The 11,165-nt window shown below is 36.4% G+C and overlaps 1 protein-coding gene across 1 annotated transcript; it reads left to right on the forward strand.

Annotated features, from left to right (window-relative positions):
• The first annotated feature begins 3,776 nt into the window (after positions 1-3,776).
• gtf2a2 (general transcription factor IIA, 2) lies at positions 3,777-9,574 on the forward strand. The gene is made up of 4 exons (XM_059346130.1): positions 3,777-3,971; positions 5,712-5,816; positions 6,592-6,748; positions 9,182-9,574. Coding segments are annotated over exons 1-4 (336 nt in total). The 5' UTR covers positions 3,777-3,899; the 3' UTR covers positions 9,184-9,574.
• Positions 9,575-11,165: the final 1,591 nt, after the last annotated feature.

Consider the following 11,165-nt stretch of genomic DNA (forward strand, 5'->3'; position numbering starts at 1 on the left):
TGTCAAAAAATACATTTGAAAACTGCACTCCAGGCCGCAAATTCCACTCTACAGAAATAATTTATACATAGAAATGTAGGAAAATTTGTCTTCTCACTCACAATCCTCTGGTATAGCTGTCAGAGTTATAATTTGGGCGTACGACGCAAAGATGCGCCACCAAAACCACCAACAGCCTCATTGGGTCCCATATTAAAAACGCAGGAAGATTTCGGAAAAAGTGAGATTTAACTGTTTTTTTAGATCGCTCTAACAAAGCTGTTTTTTCATTTTTCTTAAAAAAAAACATATGTAGAGGTTCAGGAAGAACTCAGGACGCTCAAAGTGAACTCGGATCAATGATAGGTATTATGGTTTTGCCAAAAATGCTTTCTGTTCGAGGCCAGAAATTTCACTCTGCCCACCTCTGGCTGCTTTCACTCTGCCAGAAGATTCCACAGCTGTTAATTCCGTTGATTGCTCTGCTCTGATTGGTCGACCCCACGCTTTGATGTTGTGATTACAGTTAAAGATACACGCACACACACACACACACACACACTGGTCATTTAATGTAATAACAGTTAAAGATACACGCACGCACGCACACACACACACTGGTCATTTAATGTAATATCAGTTAAAGATACACGCACGCACACACACACACTGGTCATTTAATGTAATAACAGTTAAAGATACACGCACGCACACACACACACTGGTCATTTAATGTAATATCAGTTAAAGATACACGCACGCACACACACACTGGTCATTTAATGTAATAACGGTTAAAGATACACGCACGCACGCACACACACACACACTGGTAATTTAATGTAATATCAGTTAAAGATACACGCACGCACACACACACACACACTGGTCATTTAATGTAATAACAGATAAAGATACACGCACACACACACACACACACTGGTCATTTAATGTAATAACAATTAAAGATACACGCACGCACACACACTGGTCATTTAATGTAATAACAGTTAAAGATACACGCACGCACACACACACTGGTCATTTAATGTAATAACAGTTAAAGATACACGCACGCACACACACACTGGTCATTTAATGTAATAACAGTTAAAGATACACGCACGCACACACACACTGGTCATTTAATGTAATAACAGTTAAAGATACACGCGCACACACGCACACACACACACTGGTCATTTAATGTAATAACAGTTAAAGATACACGCACGCACACACACACACTGGTCATTTAATGTAATATCAGTTAAAGATACACGCACGCACACACACACTGGTCATTTAATGTAATAACGGTTAAAGATACACGCACGCACGCACACACACACTGGTAATTTAATGTAATATCAGTTAAAGATACACGCACGCACACACACACACACACTGGTCATTTAATGTAATAACAGTTAAAGATACACGCACACACACACACACACACTGGTCATTTAATGTAATAACAATTAAAGATACACGCACGCACACACACTGGTCATTTAATGTAATAACAGTTAAAGATACACGCACGCACACACACACTGGTCATTTAATGTAATAACAGTTAAAGATACACGCACGCACACACACACACTGGTCATTTAATGTAATAACAGTTAAAGATACACGCACGCACACACACAATGGTCATTTAATGTAATATCAGTTAAAGATACACGCACACACACACACACTGGTCATTTAATGTAATAACAGTTAAAGATACACGCACACACACACACACACACTGGTCATTTAATGTAATAACAGTTAAAGATACACGCATGCACACACACACTGGTCATTTAATGTAATAACAGTTAAAGATACACGCACACACACGCACACGCACACACACACACATATGTGTGCGTAAGCGTGCACACTCCTCCAGATACAAATGTTTCACACACACACATTTTGAGGTTAAAGGGCATAGGTTGCTGTATAAATAAATACTTGAAGAGGAATAGTATCATAACATTACTAGTATTAATTGTTTGAAATCTCTGAAGAATCTCATCATAGTGTACACACACCGGCAGTAGCCCCCGTGGCCCTTTCAAAATTTCCCCCAGAGGAAATTTTCTAGTTGTTGTTGTTGTTGTTGTTGTTGTTGTGGTAAAAAGTAGTAGGAGTAGGCCTACTAGTAGCAGTAGTAACAGTATTATTATTATTATTTTTAATTAGGGCCTCGGGGCAATCGCACCGAGCACTGGTCCCATACAGCAATAGCTGTAGGGAGCACCAAGCACTACTGTTATACTGTGGATTTCTTCTTATTCCTCTTCCGGACGCAATTTCGTCCCGCTACTAGTCCTGCAACTCGAAGAGTTGCAGCACAAATTATATATCAAAACGTGCGGTTTGATCGGGATCGGTGTGCTATTACTTTTCTCTACAGAATATGAATTTTTCGCGACGTAAGTCGCGAAAAACTGCCCAAAATTTTGCATTGAAATGAATGGGACGGCCGAAAGAAAATGAGCAAAAAAGAACATTAATTGAAGATTTTCAGACGTCTACTTCTCCGGCATAATTTCACCTAGAGACTCCATTTAAACTTTAAACAGTAGACACAAGTCTTGTGTATTGGTGGATTACTTTGCGTTTCGATAGGTCATATAGTTTTTTATCAATCCCTGTTCAATGACCATGATCATTTTTGGAGAAATTCTGAGATTATAATGGGTGTGTATTGCACGGAATGTTCGTGTCAGAGTGTGTGATGTCATCGCTCAGAGTGTAGAGGGAGAGGTAAAACTGTCAAAAAATACATTTGAAAACTGCACTCCAGGCCGCAAATTCCACTCTACAGAAATAATTTATACATAGAAATGTAGGAAAATTTGTCTTCTCACTCACAATCCTCTGGTAAAGCTGTCAGAGTTATAATTTGGGCGTACGACGCAAAGATGCGCCACCAAAACCACCAACAGCCTCATTGGGTCCCATATTAAAAACGCAGGACGATTTCGGAAAAAGTGAGATTTAACTGTTTTTTTAGATCGCTCTAACAAAGCTGTTTTTTCATTTTTCTTAAAAAAAAAACATATGTAGAGGTTCAGGAAGAACTCAGGACGCTCAAAGTGAAGTCGGATCAATGATAGGTATTATGGTTTTGCCAAAAATGCTTTCTGTTCGAGGCCAGAAATTTCACTCTGCCCACCTCTGGCTGCTTTCACTCTGCCAGAAAATTCCGTTGTTAATTCCGTTGATTGCTCTGCTCTGATTGGTCGACCCCACGCTTTGATGTTTTGATGTGATTACAGTTAGAGATACACGCACGCACACACACACACACTGGTCATTTAATGTAATAACAGTTAAAGATACACGCACGCACACACACACACACACACATATGCGCGCGTAAGCGCGCACACTCCTCCAGATACAAATGTTTCACACACACACATTTTGAGGTTAAAGGGCATAGGTTGCTGTATAAATAAATACTTGAAGAAGAATAGTATCATAACATTACTAGTATTAATTGTTTGAAATCTCTGAAGAATCTCATCATAGTGTACACACACCGGCAGTAGCCCCCGTGGCCCTTTCAAAATTTCCCCCAGAGGAAATTTTCTAGTTATTATTATTATTTTATTAATAATAATAATAATAATAATAATAATAATAATAATTATTATTATTATTATTATTATTATTATTATTATTATTATTAGTAGTAGTAGTAGTAGTAGTAGTAAAAGTATATTCACGACAGAATTTGAATTAAAAGCACGAATCACGAAGTCTGAATGTATTTTTATTTTGAAATGTTAAACCGGAAGCCATTGGAAGCGCTTGTTGTGGAGGGAAGCGGCTAGCTCCGTTAGCTCCGTGTGTATCTGAAGGATAGTTTACTGTAGTTATTAGTTGTTCGAGCAGTTCCCATAATGGCCTACCAGCTGTACAGAAACACCACTCTGGGAAACAGCCTGCAGGAGAGTCTGGACGAGCTCATACAGGTGAGTCTCGCCTCACACCTGACGGCTGTTAGCTCGCTGCTAGCCTGGATTAGCATGTTGCTAACAGCAGCAGCGGCGGTTAATGACGCTGTTAGCTCGCTGCTAGCGGTTAATTTTAGTTAGCTTGTTAGCTGCGGTTTCTCTCAGCACTGATTTCTTCCAGGCAGATATAAATATCATGTTTATTCTTCTTTACTGTTAAGTTACTGCCGTTCCTATCCACTGTATCCGTTTATCGACATAATTAACATAATGTGATACAGATAAACAGTCACCAGTGTTAGTTTAGTTAGTTAGCCTGAACTGATGTTTGTTAGAGACGAACAGAGACTTTAAGCTTTATATCCTCCTACTGATGATTTCTTTATTATTATCAGGATGGTTTCTGGTTCTTGAGGTACACGCTTTGGGTCTGAGAGGTCCAGGTCTTCTTTTCCTTTCATCGATTGGTTTAGTTTGTCACCTTTATTGGCATTTATCATGCATATATCGTAATTTATATCCACACCTTTTGCTTCTGTTTTTGCTGTTATGATAAGTGAATTTCTAAGTCTAATCTAGTTCAGTCTTTATCACAGAATGATTACAAGTAGGCAGGAAAACCTGCACAAACAGCTGTAAAAACAAATAATATCTCCATTAAAGGTATAACATGTACATTTCTGCATTAAAACGTGTAAAAACGACTCCACCTTTGTTAAATATTTTGTTGAGTTTTGTGCCAAATATATTCCAAATGTCTCAAATAAAATTCAAACAAGAAAATCTGTAATTTTAACAAAGCTGACCCCTTTGTGCAGCCATCAGCGTTGTGGTTGCCTGCCAGAAGCTGTCAGAAACTTTTTATTCAGATTTAAGTCAAATTTTTACTAGAGTTGAGAATCCTTGATACGATTTTATCCCGATTCTTGAGTCATGATACAATATTATTGCGATTTTAAGCATTTTGCCATATGGTGACTGTTCCGATACAATATATTGCGATTTAACTGTATTCTGTGTCCACAAAATTAAATTCAATCAATAATTGTTTTGACCAATCAAAAAAATTCTCAGTGTATTAATCTCACTTCACTATTTTTATTTGTCCACAAAGAGAGTCAAACCCACAGACTGACCAACAAAGTATTCAGTCAAACTGAACTGAACTGATATCAAACACGTATGGACGACAACAACTGCAACATTTTATCAAACCTTCACAAACAACAAGCTTCACTGCTAAAAATGTTTCTGAATCAAACAGAAAAAAAGACAAACTTTGTAGCGTTATTTCCACAACTTCCCGACACGATATCCTGACTATAGATTCCTTGAATCTTAAGTTTAATATGATACCAGGATCCCCAGTATGTTCATAAAAGTAAGCCCAATGCGGCTAAATAACGATACTAGGCATCCATGAATCGATATAATGTTGCCACACAGAATATTGCGATACTATGCTGTCAATCAATTTGTTCCTTGACCTCTAATTTTTACAATACACTCTTTAGATGTTGGTGGTTTTTAACTCTATACTTCAGCCTGATGAAATATTTAAGTTGTTGGATGTCTGGACCTTAATTTTATCAGTGAAACATGCTTAGTTTGCAGCTCCTTTGGGATGTCCTGTGTGATATTTTTAGACATCATGCTTTTTACACAATCTTTACTATGAACACTAATTTACAGTTTCTAAACTGTGTTTAATAAGCAATAGTTCCAGCTTGTAACCACAGTGTTTGTGTTGTGTGTCAGACTCAGCAGATAACTCCTCAGCTGGCTCTTCAGGTCCTCCTTCAGTTTGATAAAGCAATCAACACGGCGCTTGCCAACCGAGTCCGCAACAGAGTCAACTTCAGGGTGAGTCCACGTCTTCCTCCTAAACGTTTGACCTCTGCAACTAGAACCAAACCATCTACAGCAGCATGAAGCAGGAATCACAGTTTTCCTCATTGGTTGAAAGGAGACAGATCTGAAAGTGATGATCGAATGTCAAACTGTCAGGTACATCATTATATCTGTTACAGTTTGTTCTCTGGTGAGAGGTTTTCACTACATACGAAAGGAAAATCAATAGTCAAAATTGCCTGAAGGGAGGATATCAGCTTGCAGTGGTGAAGGAAGTATTCAGATAATTTTACTTACATATAAGTACTAAAACCACACTGTGAAAATACTCCACTACAAGTTAAAGCCCTGAAGTAACATGTAACTATGAGCAAACTGTTATAATATGTTATATATCATCATGTATCTGTGGTGTGACTGTCCTGTGAGAACCACATATCTCTAAAAAAAAAGTCAGAAAAACAGATTTGTGACGAAGGCTTTTCTACCTGATCCAAGAGCGTTTATTTAGCCGAAGGAGGAGAATTTTATCTCCAGCAAAAGGAAAAGAAATATTCAACATCACCACATCACGAGATACGTAGTTTCATGTAAGCAGAGAGTAACTGAAGCTGCAGTATAAAGTATGATATTTACCTCTGAGATGTAGTGGAGTATAAAATATAAAGCTGATTTAACTGGAATAGTAAAGTGTAATAGAAGTCGTGTTGAAATTGAGTCACTGTCCTCGGCTGTCAGGTAGTGTTGGACAGTTAAACTCACTCAGTGTTTCTGTCTCCGTCCTCAGGGCTCTCTGAACACCTACAGGTTCTGTGACAACGTGTGGACATTCGTCCTCAACGACGTGGAGTTCAGGGAGGTGACGGACCTCGTGAAGGTCGACAAGGTCAAGATAGTTGCCTGTGACGGGAAGAGCGAGTCGACCCAGAACAAAAATGATAAATGATGAGTATAAAGTTATTACATTTCATATTTTTTATAAAGACAGAGACACAGAGACTGTTTGTGCTGCTCAGATACCTCTGCCTGTATTCGTTCAATAAATTAATAATCGGGACTGATCTATGGCAATATTTTGTTTATGGGATCATAATTCCCTTCTGGTTATTTTATCCACAAATATTCTTTCAGTGGATTTTGCAGAGAATGTAATAAATGATGATCTATCACTGTCATATTATAGAAATATAGAAATTGCAGACACCAGAATGCTGTAACAAGTCAATTCTTAAGTTAATATTTCAATTTTACCACTCACTGCGCTGTTATTGACTCCTGTTTAGTCAAAACATGAAACTCCATATTAGGCCTGTCACGATAATCAATATATCGACTTATCGTTCAATAAACAAAAATGGACGCAATAGTTTTTCCCGAACTTGCGGGGAGGCGGGGCTCACACACACACACACACACACACGGTGTGGACAGCATTGATGCAGGTGAAGCGGAGAGAAAGAAAGTTGAGTGTTATAAATGGAATCTTGGAATTTTGGATTCAAGCCAGATGAACGTGGAGAGCCCGCTAACATCAACGAGCCGGTATTTCTAATCTGTATGAAGATAGTCGCAACAAAAAGTGGTAACACAACAAACCTCAACGTCCATTTAAAACGCAATCATCCATCCAATTTCTTCAGCTGGGAACAGAAAACACGGTGAAGCCGCGCGACATGGAGCACCCTCCATTAAACGACAACTTGCAATTAAGGATATCTTCGCCAAAAAATGCAAATATAAACGTGACAGCACAAAATGGGTCACGCTCACAGATAGCGTGACTCGCTTTATAGTGAAAAAGATGCAGCCATTCAATACTGTGGAGAAACCAGCGTTTAGAGAAATGCTGCAGACTTTTGATAGGCAGCACAAATTGCCTAAAAAAACTTATAGAGCCTGTCTGTTTTATTTATATTTTTTATTCATCTAAGATATTTTATTTATTGTTCTACATTTCAACGCCAATGTTCAGTATTCGAAAAAATAAAAGTTATTTGCTCTAAAAAAGGATGTATTTTAATTTATCATGCTCCAATATCAATATATCAGCGGCATGAAAAAACAACATCAACAATACTATTGTTTATCGTCATTGTTTCTGGTAAAATATATCGTCCTAAAAATGCGTTATTGTATCTACTCCAGATCTGTATTTAGGTCGGACGGTTCCATAATGAAGGAGACGTGGAAATCACTTTAGTTTTTTGCAACTTTAAAGAGAAATTACAACACAATCCAAAGGGGCTTATTTAATCCTCTGGGCCGTTCAAATTTAATGCACACTCTTACTACTTGGTGCATAAAACGCGCTCTTTAAAAGCAAGCTATAAAAAATGATACATTATTATATTCCACTTTCATTGTACATCTGACCTGATGCTTGTCAACATTGTTTCACCTACATCTGACCTAATAGTTAATATCAAACACTAATTGATTTTTAAATATTTTAACCATTTAAATGCCAGGTTTGTCATGATGCCACCATGTTTTTAAAAGAAAAAACTGAAGATATGGATTATTTTCAATATACTACATGCAAAGTTTGAAAAAAAATAGTTGACATATTGCAGCCTGGAACTTGTCAATGATCAGCAGCAACACTGATTTTGTTGCATTATTATTTTTTGTGCAGTGTCAAATACCTACACTTGTATTGCTTAGTGCATAAAACACACTCTTTAATTAAACCACAATCACAAACATCAAACATCATACTGATGAATAATATATAGAGCCTGGCTGAAGAGGGATTTTTGAGACTGATGCTGATTTTAGAGGGAAAATTCATATATAACCATATAGTAATTTTTTTCAGCTGGAATGAAAATCGAGGTTATTTATGTGGACAGGTACTGAGAGAGCTACTTTCTCAAACAGTAACCTTTTATTTAATAATATTTAACATTGTTATACATTATTATAAATTATACAAACAATTCTATAAATGATTACTGAGAAGAATAAATAACAAAGAGAATAAATAGGAATAGGAACCATTAAAAAAAAAAGAATTAAAAAAAAGAATGGCTAACACCATTTCTACAGCACACCAAGCAACATATTCTGCATTATATATTGATTCATGACGGCACATATTAGACAGCATAAACACTGATACTGATAATATCTTCCGGGCTCTGATAATATATTGAACTATTAATGTAAACATCATGCTGTTTAATCTTATACTGCACTATTAATATGCTGTATACTACCTGTGATTTTAGTGTGGTTAAATGTCCATCGAACATTTCTCTACAAATAAAACTTAAACTCAGTACTAACAGACTACTTTCACTTTGTATAGTTGTAATTTCCTCTTCTGTGGCTGTTCTCTCCGTAGTTAATGTTATTATTTTTGTTTTCTCTCTGCAGACTCCGACAGTGCAGAGGGACGACTCTGTGTGTGTGTGTGTGTGTCTTGGTGTCAGATGGAGCCACAGATGGACCTGGACTGTACATATAATTTATTACAGCAGAGTCACAGCTGAGAGTGTGTGTGTGTGAGTGTGTGTGAGTGTGTGTGAGTGTGTGTGTGTGTGTGTGTGTGTGTGTGTGTGTGTGTGTGAGAGTGTGTGTGTGTGTGTGTGTGTGTGTGTGTGTGTGTGTGTGTGTGTGTGTGTGTGAGAGTGTGTGTGTGTCGGAGTGGACCAATCACTGTACCTGCACCATTTTTTTTATTACGAGCAGTTTACAGGAGGTTTGTGTTCAGTTTGCTGTTATTATTGAGCTGGATCATCTTTAATAAAAACTTTATTTAAAACACAGACGGGTTCTGTCTTCTGTCCTTCCGACATGAAACGATAAGCTGGATAGGAAATAAATGGTGAGGAGGGTATTTAATGATGTGAAGTGTTCCAGCTTCCCTAAAGTGACTTTTAACAGGAATCAATCAGTATTTTTAATGAGTCTCAAGTGTTCAAAAATGGGGTCATTTTGAACTAAAATGTGTGTAACAAATGGTTTCAACCCAAGAAACTGCTGCCGTAACTTAATGAGTAATGTTATACTTATAATGTTCTAAACTCTCATAAACTTTAATTGTATTTATTTATTAACTAAAATAATGATCAGATTTTTTCCATTCTGACTGATTTTATTATTTTCTTGAGTTTATTCTGTTGTCTTTTATATTAAATGTTGAATCTGCAGCTGAAGAATCAAATTGTGGAGGAGTTCATGATGAATCCACTAGATGGCAGCAAAACATCAGACAGGAAAAATCTGTTCAGTTTGTTCAGCTGCGGTTTGGGACAGAAGAAGAAAACGAGTCTCTTTCTGTTTCTCTGATGTTTTTTTAAAGTTATTAATATTAACATCAGATTTATTAACTTTAAGGCTCTTTGCTTTGATTTCAACACAGAGGAAACAGCAGGTAAACCTTGTCTGCACATTATGTTTATACATTTATTTGCATTTATACCAAATTACTTATTATAATCACATTGATATGAAATATAATGTAAAATAAATGTATTCAAATAGTATTGCTGTATAATTTCTGCAAAAAAAACTTTATAATTATGTTTAATATCACACTGACGGATAACTGTAATTATATCTTTACTAATTTCTCTTTGAAAATAAAAATATATATCGATGATATAATATAGATAATTAAGGCCATAATATTCATTTACATTTTCTATGAAAGTGAACATCTGTTTCAATAAAAAATGATCAGTTTCTCATGTAGATTATATGTAAAAAGACTCATATGGAAAAAGTATTATCCAAGTCGTGTAATTTTGAGGTATTTCTACTTTAATTTAGTTGTTTTTTCTGCTTCTCTATAAAGAAGCCACATTCTGCACTTTCTACTTGACTTAATTTATTTCATAACTTTAGTTACAAGTTAATCTGCATATTTAGATCAATAACTCATAATAACAACAAACACAGATATTATTATAGATTAAGATCAGATTATAGATGATAAATTTAGAGAAGACATCATTAAAATAGTTCAGAAAGTTTACAAGAGTAAACACCAGAGCCGGCCCAAGCCTCCATGGGGCCCTAAGCAAAATTCAATTTCGGGGCCCTCTATTTCTGCCAATAATATTGATTGTTGATCATTAACACACCTACTACAAACTCATTGCGGCTCTGGCAGTGTTGTTTACATTATCCTATTGTCAGCCTGATATGTCTTCACACATTTATGGGGGTGGCCCAGTTAATTACATAAATAATACCAATACAATAATGATACAAATGATACCAATGAATGAATGATGTCCAGGGTGTCACATGTGTTTTTTAATCTAAAAATGTATCACATTCAACTATAGAGTGACTTGGGGTTGATTTACACAACAATCCAAATGGTAAAGCATTGTTTTTACAGTAAAAGTG

The sequence above is a fragment of the Centropristis striata genome, chromosome 2 (assembly GCF_030273125.1).
Source record: "Centropristis striata isolate RG_2023a ecotype Rhode Island chromosome 2, C.striata_1.0, whole genome shotgun sequence".
NCBI classification, from domain to species: Eukaryota; Metazoa; Chordata; class Actinopteri; order Perciformes; family Serranidae; genus Centropristis; species Centropristis striata.